The sequence below is a fragment of the Equus przewalskii genome, chromosome 6 (assembly GCF_037783145.1).
Source record: "Equus przewalskii isolate Varuska chromosome 6, EquPr2, whole genome shotgun sequence".
In the NCBI taxonomy this organism is placed as follows: Eukaryota; Metazoa; Chordata; class Mammalia; order Perissodactyla; family Equidae; genus Equus; species Equus przewalskii.
This window is the reverse complement of record NC_091836.1, coordinates 60111244-60127444: the sequence shown is the minus strand read 5'-3', so window position 1 is coordinate 60127444 and position 16201 is coordinate 60111244. Positions and strand designations below refer to the sequence as shown.

The following is a 16201-nucleotide window of genomic DNA, read 5'->3' as shown; positions in this document are numbered from 1 at the left end:
TCCCTCTCTCTCACACGCACACACCCCCCAAGTGTTTAATTCAATTAATAGTCTAAAATAAGGTAGTCCAAAAGGGACACTGTCTAGAGAACAATAAATGGAAGAAAGAATAAAAATATACAGCAAGCTAAATAAGTCAAAGAGCCATATTGTCTATTGGCTACATTCCCAAAACCATTCTTGTTCCAGATAAACCAATTGTGTCAGGTCTGGACAGGTGTGGCTCCAAAATCTCATAAAGAGTTTACTTCTCTCAGTGATATTATGTGGGAGAGCAGGAAAAGGAAATAATCCCAGTCTTAAATCCCAGTGTATAAAGGGACAGTTCTACGTGTCGTTGTCCATCTCTACGGATACTGGTTGAGATAAAGCATCTCACTGATTATGGGTTTCTTCAATGCACCTTCAAAATCCACGGGTAGAAGGATTAAACATGGCGCAGGTACAGGTTGCACTTTAACCTGCACCCTGAGCTTTAGTTTCAGACTGTACCAACTCACAGAACTGGTCAACATTTGGATCTATGCTAGCCCAGTACAGTAGAGTTCAAATGTGTTCATACAAATTTTGGTTCAAAACTTGAGAAAACTCTTCATAGTTGATTTGATCTTCCATACAATGTCAAAAAAACCAATCCTTAAGAACAAAGTTCATCTGGGGTAGATCTAAGCTAAAGCAAATCCTCAAGATATGACCTATGATAAACTACACGTCAGGAACCCACTGGATCTTGATCAATTCTGGTGAGGCGGTCAGGTGTTTGCTTCATTTAGGGAACTTGCCAATCATGTTATTGGATAATGCATTCCTCTGAAAAGCACAACAGTTACCAAAGTTGTGCTCTAGTCAAGATTTACACCAGCGTAAACCCAAATATTATAGCTACTTTTTAATCAAAAGATAATTAATCTATATCTTTTTTCAGTGAAAACAACTTTGTTACCTTTTACAACTATGATTCCCTTCATAAATATTAAATCCATGAGGAAGAACTCCACTGTTCAAGTTTTTTAAAGATTGTTTAAAGGTAACCTTTAAGAAGCTAAAGAAAATCCAAAATCTATGGTACCAAATCTATGCTGATTATAAATGGTGATTTAGACCACTTGATTTATGAAATCACAAATATCTATAATTAAATACTATAGTCCTACTTCATTTTACTCTAGCAAAATAATACTACTGAATAATGTATCACTGAAAAGACATTATTACAGTAAATATTTCCCCAAACAAGCAAAATTTTACTCTCAAATGGATATAATTTAAATTGCAAATACCAGAACCAAGAAAATGGAGAAACATATTATGTAGGAAGCCTCAGAGCCCACCTTTCTTTTTGACTGGCATTCTTGGGTCTTTCCACTGCCACAGGATTCAAGATCTCTTTTCAAGTCTCAACTTGATCCAGCTGGATTGAAGCCAAGAGCCAGGTAACTGTTGCAAACCCCTTCACTGCTCAGTTTTGAAATCCAGGCTGTCTTCTCTTTCGGATAAAGAAAAAATGATGTATATTTTCCACAATTAAACTTTTGATACGGCCCACAGAGTTTAGAGAAAAATAACTTCTGAGTTTTTCAATTTTTATAAAATATTTGTTTTTAAAAAAAATGCTGAGAAAATTATTGTAAGCATAGAAAATGTTATTAAAACTCCTCTTCAGGCAGCAACATTTTTGGAGTTCAGTGACTCAATTAAGGCACAAATCAAATTTACACAGCTGTCTCATTACTCTATACATGATCAAATTCAAAGTTGAACTGGCTGATGATAAACATTCTCAATTCTGTAGAGAAAATTTTAAACACCCTCCCCAAAAAAATACTTTAAAAATCTCTCTGACTCTGGTCTCTTAAAAAGGTGGGTGAGTTTGAACAGTTTTCTGGGGCAGAACACAGACTGAAAGGCCCCTTTCTATTTACTGGACCAGAAGTTCCGGATCTCACCCCCTCAGTAAGACAGGATCCAGCTTGCTGTCACTTTCATTTTTTTCTTCTGTGCTCTCCAAACCCCTCAGGCTTGATCCTTAAAGCCCCTCTGATTCTGATCCTCCCATGTATTAACCGAGAGGATTGAAAAGAAGGAAAGCAATCCCTTGGCATGGAGACATTAAAGTGACAGTGCCACTCAATGGGCACTTGATGCAGGATGAGTTGGCGAAGCAGATTTCTTCACACTGGAGTCATTCACATCATGCCCTCTCTTCGAATCCGAGCAGCTTCCCTATCCGGCGAGGAAAAACACTGAGACTGTTCGCGAGGAGAAGTCAAACCTTCCCCCAAAGGTGTTTTCTGAGACGCTGTAGTAGTATTAGGCGTGTAAGCATAAGCTGTGCAAACGGTTCGCGATTTCCTAAACGAGAGAGTTCGCCTGCTTGGCTTCCACGTCCACCCTTTCTCTCAGTCTCTCTCCAAACTACCCACCTTCCTTTTGCAGAAAAGACAAGCAAGCTCTCTGCTACCGCTGGCCACCCCTGCCCACACCCCGTTCTTATATAGAAGAGCACTGAAATGTCCTGCACCCTCCACGCGATGAAGTGTTTCCTCAGGCAGGAGAAACAGCAGCACTAGAAATTATATAACCCTCGAATTTGGCTTCTCTAAGACATGGAGACTGGAGGGTCGGGGGTTGCTGGTCTGGGAGACACTGCTGGGCAATGAACGTGCACAAAAGGGCGCCAGGCCTCCTCGCAGCGTCCCCCACCCCGAAACACCGGCTGGCAAGGGGGTCTTCTCGGAGAGTAGGGGGCAAATTCTCTCCAGTCCCTTTCCAAGAAGGGTGAAAGGATGGAATATGAGGGGACTAAAGATTAGGGAGAGGAGTCAGACGGCTGCGAGGGGAGGAGGCTAGTCGGGGCTGCTCCGACGGCCGGTTGGGGGTTCTGGGGAGGGGGTGCCCGAGGAGCCGGAGCCTTAACACACGGACCAGGCCAGAGGGGCGAGCTCCCTCGAGGAGTGAAAGGGGCGGGCAGCTCGGCCGCAGCTAACGGAGGTGCCCTGAGGAGAGGGAAGCGCGCACCAACAACCCTGCGCTCGGAACGCCCCACTTTCCCCTCGGGAAGGGAGACCTGCGAGCCAAGCTAACAAATCGCAGAGGAAGGGAATGCGGGGCTGGCGGGGAGGGGCGGGCCCACGGGCGACTGGACTTCCTCGAAGCCAATGAGCAGCTGTAATTTCAGGACGCCGCGCCCAATAACAGCCTGGATGGAGGGCGCGGCTTTTGACTGGGTCGGGGCGGGCCCCGGCTGCAGGAGAGACGCCTGAGCCGGCACCATTTCCCGCCCCAGGCGTTCCGGCTCCACGCCTACCCGTGAGTCACGTGAGCCGGCAAGATGGCGGCGCTCCGGCGTGAGGCTGGGGCTGACCTGAGGGATACAGGTGTGGTGCCGGTGGGAACTGGGGAAGCGCCCAAGGTACGCAGAAACCCGGGGTGGTATGGGCAGTGATTTCTGCAGCCTAATAGTGCTGGTGGACTCTTCTGAAATGATGCATGTAAAAAGGATTTGAAAATCTAAAGAGAACAGCTCCCAAGTCCATGCAGTGCGTAATTAAGTCCTCAGTTGCTATGAAAAGAATCAGAGAGAAAGCAGGAGACAAAGTCTAGTCCGGATAGCTTGCAGCTTGGTTTCTCTTGCCTCCGAGCCTTTGCAATGGCCTTTCCTCCAACTTGAAATACCTCCCTGCACCTATCCCTCACCACCCCACCTCCACCAAAGTCTCTTTAGGATATTGGTTTAAATGCCACCTCCTCCGGAAAACCTTCCCACACTTCCCCTGGCTAGGTTAAGTTTGGCTTGTTTTATGTTTTTTGTTTTGTTTTGATGGCACACTCATTCTGTATTTGAATTTCCTGCCTTTTGAGTCCTGACTTCCGGCTGGGTTGTGACTACAGCTTGATTATGGGGCTGGGGTCGGCTGTCAAATACCATGTGCTCCGTAAATGATGAGTGAATGTTGAATAAATTTCTGAAAGTCAGGTGAAATAATATGCATAGAAGTACTACAAAACCATAAAATGCTTTGTGAACTGTAAACCTAGATAAATGCACCTATACTGGTATGATCGTGGTGACCAGTTGAGTGGTCTTGGACTAATTTTTAGATAAAATGTTGGTTATAGCAAAATCTGTACATTTCAGTACTTGTTAAAAGTCTATCAGAAAGTCACCAGTTTCTCTGCTTTATTAACAGTGCCTTGCAAAGCCTAGGCACTCAATAAATATTTGCTGTCCTGTTTCAGTATTTTAGGATCATAATCCTGAGTTTCTGTGTTCCCTATATACTGAGGCTGTAGACATGACATGGTAGGAGGTTGGTACAACACATTACCTGAAAGTTTTCTTTGTGAGGAGAAAGGGACTTCAATGAATGGAATGACAGCAAAACAAAAATTTGTCCAAGGCTTCTGGTTAATTATCATGTTACTGATGTCTGCTTTCATAGTACATTAGATAGATTAGATATAGAATCTCCCTTAGATATTACTATCTCTTCTCTTCCATTTCCCATTTAAATGTCAGAGAAAGAGAAAAGATTAAATCTAGTCCCTGAGAAATTGTAATTTGTAAAATATATTCTTTTTTTTCCTGTCCTCCCAGATAATTTAAAGAAAAAGAACCAGCTTGAGTACAATTCTACAATGATGCAGGGAAAGAAACTGGTCCATTATTACTCACAATGTAATACCATATGAATTGTCAAAGGAATCCCTACCTTTAGGATGTTGATGCCATGGATGAACTGGCCTTTGATTGGTTAGGGTTAGGATTGGTACATATCACTTATTTAGCAAATGAGTATTACAGTCATGTTCACCATGTGTCTATTTACTACCAGCATCAGAATCAGTTGGTGCTATTAAAATGCAGATTTCTAGGCTTCCTCCTTCTCCTCTTGAATCCAAATATCTCAGGAGGGAGCTGAAGAGACTACATTTCATATAAACTCCCCATATGATTCTTGTGTACACTCAAGGTTGAGAATCACTGATTTATTAAGTATCTTCCGTGTTGATTATGCTTACTCCACTCTATTCTCTTGCCCAAGACTCCTGAAATTTGAGAGTTAGTCTATGCCCTTGACTATAAATGTTAAAAAGAAGATTGGTATAAAATGTGAAAGGCCATACATTTTATTATGTGATCATTGGCTAATCCCATGATGCCAGTGTGACAAAAGATTTAACAAATGTTACTATTAAGACTTTTCACAGAGATCTGAGAAACTTACCCAGAGCAAAACATTCAGAAAGGATCCTTTCTGAGGATCAAGTTTGGTTTGTTTTGTTTTGTTTTGTTTAACCACTGGTTTCTGTTAAGATGCTACTGGCCAAACCCTTATGGTCCCTTGACAGTGGCAACTGTCTATTCATACATCACACTTGGGACATAGAACCTTCAACCCTGGAGCCCAGTGCTGTGGGTTCAGGCTCCCTGGTATACCAAATAGCAATTTCCAGGAAAGGCCCTGCTTCTGCCCAAGATGCTACTAGAGAGTTAGATGTATAACATATAATCCAAAGTAGCCATGATCCACTACCTCTTCCTAGCTTGGAAGAGTGTCCCTCTTTCTGATGTTCTCTCTTGCTATTCTCCAAGGCAATCCCTGTTCTCTCCTACCTCTCCAGGAAACTCAACATAATCTCCAAAGTGAGCTCGGGCTTTCATGAGACAGAGGATAGAGATAGTTGTCAACAAGTAGCTACTGTTTCCTTCCAGCTCTGACAAAGCTAGAGCAAGGAGAACTACAAAGGCCTGGCTACCTTCCGGGAAAACTGTCAGGAAAAGAAAAACTCAATATCTCAATAAGTTATCCTTCTACACCAAGTCCTAAGGCAAGTCGACCTTTCTGAACCTCGTTTTTCTCATCTATAAAAGTAGAGATAATTATTATCCTACCAATTTCTCACAGTTATTGTATGAATCAAAAAGCCATTGTCTAGCAGATCATAAGAGCTCACTAAATGTTGACTGAATCATTAAGAAGGTATGTGAAAGCAGATGACAGTACCTGACACATTACTAGGGTCTAAATGTTTTTTAATCTGAATCTGTAGAATTTTTAAGATTTAATATTAATATCATTAGCTATTATAGTTCTAGAATTTTGTGTTTTCCAGGACATCAAGATGGCAACAAACACACATGGTCCGCCCAGTCCTCTAGGAGATGCAAAACTCAGAAGACCAATGGTCATCGAAATCATAGAAAAAAAATTTGAATATCTTAAAAAAGAAAAGTAAGAGACACCCTCAGACTGAAAGTCAGTAACTTTATTTGCAGATCTTCTGTATTGCATTGTTTCTGAGTATTTGAGATCCTATTAACTTTATTGAGTTGGTTATGAAGAAAGCTTATAAAAAAAAGAACATGTGGGAAACCTGAATAGATGAAAATAGTGGTTTGTTGGAATACTGGAACTGTAGATAATTTCTTCTGCTTCTTAAAAAAATCCAAAATTATTGTTGAAATGTTATTTGTGCAATAGATATTTTTTAATTAAAAGTAATTAGGAGAACACTGTTTTGGAGGCTACTTGTATTTAATTGATGATCAACTGTAATTAAATTCAGTTTAGAATTCATTACCTCAGCCACAGTGCTGAGTTCAGCCAAAAGGAATACAGAGTCTATGATGTACATATAGCCTCACATTACCATTTTGACTTTTAGATTAATAGAGCTCAAGAATAAAATCAGACTGTTGATCTTAGACCTTAGATATTTCTGGATTTAGGTATGAGTCAGAATAAGTAAAACTAGATCTATCAAATCTCTTTGGATAAAGTTTTGGAAATCCTAGACGAATTATTTTAAATAATTTGTATCTGGGCTAATTAAAAAACAGTTATTTTCTAAAAGGCCTAACCAAATGTAAACAACTTTTTTCAAATGACCTTAAGCAAATTAACATTTTTAGTAGCAAGAGCAGTATTCTTGGATTTAGATAGCTCATAGAATTTCGCTACATTGGAACATATTCATATTTATTTGTAGCCAAAATTTATTCTCTCTTTAAAAGGGTTCCATTTTAGAACCACTTTAAATATTCTCAGAAAGAGAATTAGATCCTCTCATTAGAATGCAAGTTCCATTAGAGGTAGGGTTTTTTTTCCCTTTATTCACTGCCCCATCCTCAGCACATAGAACATATCTTTTGCACAGTCAAGCACTCAAAAAATATTTAATGTTGAATAAATATGTAATTACAAATGACTACCCAGGAAAGGATATATCCATTAGGAGAATATTATGTTGAACTTAATTTTTCTCTTTGTTTTCCTGAATAGGACTTTAAATATAGATGGAACAGTGTTCTTTGGAACAACATCTGGTTTCTCTGGAATACTGGCAAACTTCCTTTTCAGACACTGCTTCAAGGTTAAACATGATGCTTTGAAGACATATGCATCATTGACTACACTTCCATTTTTGTCTACTGTAGTTGCTTATAAGCTCCTCGTAACAGATGGTTTGTATTCAGGTAAATTTAAATTCATTAATATATAATGTGTTCATGTATAAGTAAAATTACTCATTAACATTTACCATTGCTACTGCTGATAGTAATCCCTTACATTTGCATATGGCACTACCCTTAACGAAGTACCTTCATATATAATTTCCTATTTCATCCCCACAACAACCCTCCTAATCAGGCAGAGCAAGTGGTATTGGGTCTTTTTTACAGATAAGCAACCAAAGCTGAGACACGTTCAGGTATGCTAAGAAGCAACATAATATAGTGGGGGAAAAGCAGGCTTTGGCATGCTACATATATGATTTCAGATCCTACCTCCACCAGTTAAGTTTTGTGACATTGGGCAAGTCCTTTAATCTCTGAGATTCAGTTGTCTTATCTATGAATTAGGACTAATAGTACTTACCTCACAGGATTGTTGTGAGAATTATGATACTGTATGTTAAATGTCCAACATAGTACCTGGCATATTATGGGTTTCTAATGTTATTTCCTGCCTCCTCCCCTTACTTTAAGTTTCACAACTAGTAATCAATGGAACCTCTGGTCCCTATTCTTCAGGTCTCTGCTTACATATCTCTTCCGCAGGGAAACCTCTGATTCCCTCAGGGTAGGTTAGGTTTCTAGATACATTCTTTATTCATTTTACTTTCAAAGCATTGTACACACTTGAAATTATTTATTTAAATATTTTCTAATACCTTTCTTTCCTGGTAGACTGGCCGGAAGGTCAGAGGTTGGGTCTCTTTTATGCAACACTCTATCCCTAGCAACCTAGCATATGTCTCACACATAGATAATAAAAATGTGTTAACCTAGAACCCCCATGTCTGGTCTGCTAGTTTAATATTCTTCCTTATGAAATTGCTTCTACAACAACCACATAAGTAAGAGATAACTCCCTTATGTAAAGTATAATAAAAGCATTTTTTAAATGTGATGCGTTTAGTCTGTTATGTGCCATAAAATGAATTTCTAATATTCTTTCTACCATTTAACTATGATTGAGGACAGTACAGATGACTACTCTGTGAAGCCACAAGACTGTCTTAATAGTTCTTATCTTGAGATTTAAAGGAAGACCAAATTTACTTTTGTTTTCCAGGTAATATAAGCCAGGAAAATTGTGTTCTGAGAAGTTCACTGGTTGGCATAGTATGTGGTGTTTTATATCCCACTGCTTTGGCTTTTTCTAAAAATGGACGTCTGGCAGTCAAGTAAGTCTGTCTGTTTGTTCCTTTTCTTCCTTCTCTCTTTTTTTTTTTTATGTTAATAAACTCTCCTATTTAGCAGCCAATGACACATTTTAATGAAAATATAGTAGTTTGCAATTTCAAATAGCTAACTTTTAACCTTTTAGCTGTCTACATGAAAGACCTATAATAGAATTATCAGTTTAGGAGAAATCAACAAACTTTTTATAGAATATACATCCAGGAGAAGTGCTTTAACTCTTTTTCCTTTTTAGGTATCATACTGTTCCATTGCCACCAAAAGGAAGAGTTATACTTTATTGGCTGCTGCTTTGTCAAACAGAGATAAAAGCAATGACGATTCCTCTAGTCTTTCAGACAGTCTTTGGAATATTTAACGGTCTACGGCATTATGCAATATTTGAAAGTACACTTGAGAAAACTGTACATGAAGGTTAACCAAAGAATGAATGGAAACTAAACCAGCGAATGGATTTTTTATGATAAGGACTCAGGAATTGCTGAAGAAATTAGAAGTAACTCTGGAAAGACAATTGTTTCTATTCCTTTTGCCTGGTATATAGCAGCTACTCAATAAATATTCAGTAATTCAATAAATAAATGTAAGTTTAAGCCCACTCCATCCTATTTCTACTCCATTCTCCAGAGGTAACCACTATCAAGTTAGCATGCCTCTTTCCTTGCAGTATTCTTTCTTTTGTAACTTACATATTTTTTTAAATACATAGTATTATCCATACATGTTCTGGAAATTAACTTTCACTTTGCTATATGTCTTGGACATCTTTCCAACTCATTACATAGAGGTAGAACACATTCTTTTTAGTGATTGAATAACATTCTTGGTGATTCCAGGATCCACGTACGTGATCCTTCCAACACACTGGTCTCTTTACCCTACCACTTATTCCCACGATCATACTCAGCCTGCGCTGTGCAATATAATAGTCGCTAGCCACATGTGCCTACTGAGCATTTCAAATGTGACTAGTCTAAACTGAGATGTGTTGTAAGAATAAAATACACATCAAGTTTTGAAGATTTACCATGAGAAAAAGAATGTAAAAGACCTCAATAATTAGTCTATTGATTACATGTTGAAATGTTACTCTTTTGGATATATTGGGTTAAATAAAATACATTAAAATTAATTTTACCTGCTTTTTTTAGTGTGGCCACTAGGGAATTTAAAATTACATAATAACACATTATATTTTTATCAGACTCTGTTGCTAGAGACCTTGTCATTATCAATAAATTCAAATTCTCCACATTCTCAATTATAAAATCCCATTTTCTGATCACTACCTTCTTCCCTTCTAGCTCATTCATTCTCACACAACTCCAGCATTACTTCAGCCTCACCAGAACCAATAATCCATTGATCCCACCACCTTTTCACTATCCCTCACCACCCTCACATTCTCACTGTCCTTCTCCAGCTTCAGCCACATCAATCGTTTTAAAGTTTGCCAATCTCAAGGCAAAAAGAAAAAAACAAAAGTGAATCTAGCTAAAGGTGATTTTTAAATAAAGATGTTGGCGTCTTGTTTTCTTTTGTGAATTTTCTGTCCATGTCTTTGGCCCATTTCATTTGTAGAAGCTCCATAAATTCTGGGTGTTTTATTTCTTCATATGCTAAGGGAGTAATCTGAGAAATACAGCAAGGTTGACTTAGGTTCACTTCCCTTGCCACCTGAAAGCTAAGGAGATTAGTACTCTACTCCATGACTTCAATTTTCCTTTTCTATAACAGACTAAGCAGGGAAGTCTATCAATACTTGCCTCTGGCTTTAGAAAGCAGTACTTGCCAAAGAGGCCTGGAAGGGAAAATTAGGGAAACCTTGATCTGGCTGAGCCCAAAGGTGAAGCTAGATGAACCACAGAGAAGAAGGACAGCAAGGCACTAGAGGCAAAATAGTTCAGAGGTGTTAAGTACAGCTTGGAGCTCCACTCTCAAGGTTCAAATCCTGGCTTCACTACTTACTAAGAGGTTGACTTTGAACAGCTATTTAACCTCTCTGTAACTCAGTTTCCTCAACTGTAAAATGAGGAATAAAGATTACTCAATACCTCATAGTGTTGTCAGGATTGAGTGAATTAATATATGTAAATCAAAGTAGTGGCCAATTCATAGGAAGTCCATATGTGTTACTGCCACTAATTGTTGTTATTGTTGCTATTACTGAATAATAACTATCATAGTCCTTTCTCTTGCCTGTAGTTATAAGTTTGCCATTTTTCTAGGAAAGATTAGAAAGAAGCATGGCAAAGAAAATTCACAAGATATCCTTAATTTGAACAAATATGTATTTATTTATTCAGCTAATATTGATTCAAGACCTAGTGTATGAAAGACATTTGTATACCATACACTGAGCAAGTTAACTAACTTTTTTGAGTGTTTCCTTTTAAAACATACTAATAGATGCTTTACAGTGAGGTTATAAAGATTAAAGTACATGGAACCACCTCGTAGATAGGAGGTGCTCAATAAATGTGTTTACATTGTCTGTTCTCCCTGATGGGTGTATAACAGTGACTAAGATATGGTCCCTACTATGAGAATTTACCTCTTTTGCCTTTTCTCTTCCATTTCCCCCAACTGCCTTAACCATGTGATTTCCCCCCTGCTTTTGTATTGTACTGCATCACATTGCATTGCTTGCAATGTATTGTATTGATTTTCTCCCTGCTTTTGTACAATTATATTGTCTTGTGTAAAGGCAAGTATTTTAATTTCCACATTTAAATAGTAATCTAATAATGAAGAAATGGTGTTCTACGGATGTGGCTGAATTTCATAGAATTTGTTTGCTCACCTTCCTAAGCCTCATTAAAAAAAATTCTTCCAAAGATGCATAACCCATTTTTCCCTACCTTCATCATCCTATCCCTATAAAGACAGTCACACTAACATTAATCCACATGAATAATTGAATCTTGGTATTCCTGAACCCCACTAGCTTCACTAAAGTAACAAAAAACTTCCTAAAAGTCTCCCCTAGATTAGACATAACAGAAGAAAAGATGAGTGAACTTGAAGATATAGCAATACAAACTTCAAAATAAAACTGAAAAAATTTAATAGTATTAGTGAGTAGCTTTACATACCTGTAATTGAAGTCATCAAAGGAGGGAATGAACTGGAAAAAAAATTTTTGAAATATTAATGGCTGAAAATTTTCCAAATTTCCAAAATTTCCCAAACCAGAGATTCAAAGAGTTCTACTCCACGACGCAGGGGCCTCCTGAACTCATCTGCTTCCACAGACACACTGAATCTACAGCTACACACAGAGCAATTCCCTCTGAAATCCAGAAACCAGCTGAGCGGTTCCTACACATCAGGCAAAAGAGAAAATACCCACGCTAAAATGGGTAGGAAAGGCTGAGACACACTCTCACCATAAACCCCACCCCCAACACAGCAAGGTAAATTCAGGAGGGAACTCACAACTCCCAGCTTCTCCCTGAAGAGGCAAGAGTTTGGACCCAACACCTAGCACCCCAACATTTAAGATTCCACCTGAAAGACAGGTCCCTAAAACACCCAGCTCTGAGAGCCAAAAGGCTCGCTGCATATGAGACCCACAAGAGTACAGCAAACAAAAAAGCATTTGTTAACTGCCAGGAGCACTAACAGCAAGCTATCTCCCTAGGGCTCAGTGCAGAAGGAGCAGGCAAAAAATGCCCATCTCTTAGTTTTCCCTGAATGGAGTCTCTTTGCACACTTTGAAAGATGCTGCTGGAGGGTCAGAATCCTGATTTAACATGCATCTAGAGGTTAACTGCAATCCTCCCTAGATACTAGATACCACGGAAGCCAGCAGTCACCTCTCTCCCTTCTCTCCTGGGGCTGCTCCAAGTCCCTAGTATCTCCCTGGAAGGAGCTAATATGTCTGTGCCCCCAGCTTTTGTGGCTGCTGCCCAAGAGGCAGGTCCTCAGATCTCCTGACTCTGATAACCAAGGAGCTTCCATTCATTAGTCCCACAGGAATATAGCAAGCAAAGAAGCAGTTCTTAAACTGGCTATACGCCAATGCAGAAGGAGCAGGCAGAAACCCCCATCTCCCTTTCCCTAAAATGGGTCTCTTTGTATACTTTAAAAGATGTTGCCTGAGGTCAGGCTTCTAATTTAGCACGCCTCTAGGAGCTAACTGCAAACCTCTCCAGAGAACAGGAAAGCCTGTGGACACCTCTCTTACCCGCTCCCTCTAGCCTGCTCCAAGTCACAGTATCTTCCTGGAAAGACTTTGTACACACATCTGGCACATCAGCTTTAGTGGCTGCTACCTGAGAGACAGGCACCTGGATTGCCTGGCTCTGATAGCCAATGGGGCTTGCATTTGGTAGTGCCACTGGGTTGTAGTAAACAAAAGTCCTAAATGGGCTCAAGAGCAACTCCTCGTTGCTATATACCCCAGCCCAGTGCAGAGGGAGTGGGCAAAAATTCTGAACTACCATTTTCTCCTTGGAAGTGGTCTAACTATGTACTCTCCCAGCTCCTGCCTGAGTGTCCAGCTTTCAGCCAGCTTGCATTTAGATGCTGACTAAGATCCCCCGCTTTGAGACACTCATGGATGTTGGCATACCCTCAACTGCTGGGAGCCACTAAGAACAAAGAAGGTGACTTGGACAATCACAAAAGTTTGAGAGACAACCAGGAAAATAAGCCAGCTAATTGATGAAATTCATCTCCTACATGAGACCATGGACAGCCACATGCAAAAGAATAAAACTGGACCCCTATCTCACACATACACAAAAATCAACTCAAAATGGATTAAAGACTTAAATTTGAGACCTGAATCCCTAAAACTCCTAAAAAAAAAAAAAAAGAAAAACAGGGGGTGAGCTCTATGACATCAGTCTTGGCAATAATTTTTGGGATTTGACATCAAAAGCCCAAGCAACCAACATAAAAATAAACAAGTAGGATTACATCAAACTAAAAGGTTGCACAGCAAAGGAAACCATCAATAAAATGAAAAGGCAACCTAACAAATGGGAGAAAATATTTGCAAATATATATCTGATAAGCTAATATCCAAAATGTATAAAAAACTCATACAACTCAATAGGAAAAAATACACCAAAATCTGATTTAAAAATGGGCAGTAGATCTGAACTGACATTCTTCCAAAGATAGACAAATGGCCAACAGGTGCATGAAAAGATGCTCAACGTCACTAATCATCAGGGAAATGCAAATCTAAACCACAACGAGATAGCACCTCACACATGTTAGAACAGCTATCAAAAGACAAGAGACAACAAGTGCTGCTGAGGATATGGAGAAAAGGGAAGCCTTGTGAACTGCTTGTGGGAATGTAAATAGGTGCAGCCACTATGGAAAACAGTTCCTCAAAAAATTAAAAATAGAACTACCATATGATCCAGCAATCTCATTCCTGCGTATATATCCAAAGGAAATGAAACGTGACATCAAATGGATAACTGTACTTCTGTGTTTACTGCAGCATTATTCACAATAGTCAATATGTGGAAACAACCTTAGTGTCCATCAACAGACAAATAAGATGTGAGATATATATTTCATTTTATATATATATATACACACATATATAGTATATATCCTTTGTATATATGTACACAATAAGGTATAACCCTATATTATGATATATTATATGCAGTTCTTATAATTGGATAATTATAATATTGTAAATAATAATATAGCCAGCCCTGGTTGTCTAGTGGTTAAGATTTGGTACTTTCACTGCCGCAGCCTGGGTTCATTTCCTGGTCAGGCAACCACACCACCCACCTGTTGGTTGTCATACTGCGTTTCTGTGATACTGAAAGCTATGCCACCGGTATTTCAAATATCAGCAGGGTCACTCATGGTGAACAGGTTTCATGGGAGCTTCCAGACTAAGACAGACTAGGAAAAAGGACCTGGCCACCCAATTCCAAAAATACTGGCCATGAAAATGCTATGAATAGCAGCAGAGCATTGTCTGATATAGTGCCAGAAGATGAAAGGATGGCGTAAAAAGTTCAAGCAGGGTTCCACTCTACTGTACACAGGGTCACTAGGAGTTGGAATCAACTCAACAGCACTAACAACAAAATAATAATATATATCACACACTTTATGTATGTGTGCGTGTGTGTGCGTGTTATATATATATATATATATATATAGTAATATATAATAATATTACTCAGCCATGAGGAAGAAGGAAATCCTGCTATATGCAACAACATAGATGGAACTTGAGGTCATTATGCTAAGTGAATTAAGCCTGATAGAAAAAGAAAAATACCTCACAGTATCATTTATAAGTGGCATCTAAAAAAAAAAAGTCAAACTCATAAAAGCAAAGAGTAGAAAATTGGTTACCTGGGGCTGGGGGTAGGGAAATAGGAAGAGGTTTGTAAAAGGGCATAAACTTTCAGCTATAAAATGAATAGGTTTCAGGAGTTATGTAAAACATGATGACTATAGTTGACAACACTATCGTATAATTGAGATTCGCTAAGAGAGTAGAATTAAATGTTCTCACAACACAAATGATAAATATATGAGGTGATGGATCTGTTAATTAAATAGACAGGGGTAATCCTTTCACAATGTATATGCATATCAAATCACCATGATGTACACTTTAAATAACTTAAAATTTTATATGTTAATATACCTCAAAAAAGCTGAAATTTTTTAAAACCCCAGATTCAAGAAGCTCAATGACTTCCAAGCAAAAGAAATATGAGAAAAACTTCCCTCATACCACATTATAATGAAATTACTTAAAACTAGTAATAAAGAGAAAAATCTTAATAGGAGACAGAGAAATGACAAGAATGACAATAGATTTCTCACAGGTAACAATGATGGCCAGAAAACAATAGAGCAAAACCTTTAAAGTACTAACATTATAAAAAAGAAAAGTCAGGGGCCGGCCCAGTGGCGTAGTAGTTAAGTTTGTGTGCTCCACTTCAGCAGCCTGGGGTTCACAGGTTCAGATCCCAGGGGGACATAGCACCCTGTCAGGCCATGCTGTGGTGGCATCCCAGATAAAACAGAGGAAGATTGGCAGAGATGTTAGCTGAGCAACAATCTTCCTCAAGCAAAAAGAGGAAGATTGGCAACAGATGTTGGCTCAGAGCCAATCTTCCTCAAAAAAAAAGTCAAACTAGAATTCTATAGCTAGCAGAAATATTTTTCAAAAACTAAGGCTAAATACAAAGAATGGTGTCAGCAAGATGGTGGAATACAAAGCTATAGCCCCTCCTTTTCTCGTGGAGACATGGATTTAACAATACACAGCCCATGTGCCTTTGTGAGAAATCCAGAAACCAGTTAAAAGGATCCTCTACCCCGAGTGAGCACTAAGTCAACTGCTGCAAAGTCAGTAGGAAAATTCATAACACCTTCTCTTGCCAGAATCCCTAGCCCCTGCATGATGTGGCACATTTAGTGGGAAATTCCTAACTCCCATCTTCTCCCTGGTGAGAGAAAGGAGTGGAACCTACATCCATCGTT

At 39.1% G+C, this 16201-nt stretch overlaps 2 protein-coding genes across 21 annotated transcripts in view; one reads left to right on the top strand and one right to left on the bottom strand.

Annotated features, from left to right (window-relative positions):
- Positions 1-3106, bottom strand: part of DLG2 (discs large MAGUK scaffold protein 2) — a 1822408-nt gene extending 1819302 nt beyond the window's left edge. For 4 of the 16 annotated variants that reach the window (XM_070625668.1, XM_070625660.1, XM_070625663.1 and 1 more), the window contains exon 1: positions 1332-3106. In XM_070625668.1, the coding sequence (XP_070481769.1) occupies positions 1332-1350 (19 nt within the window). In that variant the 5' untranslated portion in view covers positions 1351-3106. The remainder of the gene's footprint in view (positions 1-1331) is intronic. The other 12 variants (XM_070625702.1, XM_070625662.1, XM_070625670.1 and 9 more) reach the window with 6 other exon arrangements.
- TMEM126B (transmembrane protein 126B) lies at positions 3029-10255 on the top strand. Of its 5 annotated transcripts, none has more exons than XM_008539957.2 (6): positions 3029-3412; positions 5626-5832; positions 6118-6236; positions 7287-7480; positions 8583-8694; positions 8946-10255. In XM_008539957.2, the coding sequence occupies exons 3-6, from the start codon at positions 6127-6129 to the stop codon at positions 9127-9129; spliced, it is 600 nt and encodes a 199-aa protein (XP_008538179.1). In that variant the 5' UTR covers positions 3029-3412; positions 5626-5832; positions 6118-6126; the 3' UTR covers positions 9130-10255. The 5 variants fall into 5 exon arrangements, with proteins under 5 accessions (XP_008538179.1, XP_008538187.1, XP_008538195.1 ...); XM_008539965.2 differs by having other exon boundaries at positions 3045-3377; XM_008539973.2 differs by having other exon boundaries at positions 3243-3412; positions 5717-5832.
- The last annotated feature ends 5946 nt before the right edge of the window (positions 10256-16201 follow it).

What these genes read in the sequence shown, in the direction of transcription:
- TMEM126B (XM_008539943.2), top strand. Translation starts at nt 3,332, where the DNA reads ATGGCGGCGCTCCGGCGTGAGGCTGGGGCTGACCTGAGGGATACAG. An exon ending in GAATATCTTAAAAAAGAAAA is followed by an intron (nt 6,237 to 7,286) that starts GTAAGAGACACC and finishes TTTCCTGAATAG; the next exon opens with GACTTTAAATATAGATGGAA. An exon ending in AATGGACGTCTGGCAGTCAA is followed by an intron (nt 8,695 to 8,945) that starts GTAAGTCTGTCT and finishes TTTCCTTTTTAG; the next exon opens with GTATCATACTGTTCCATTGC.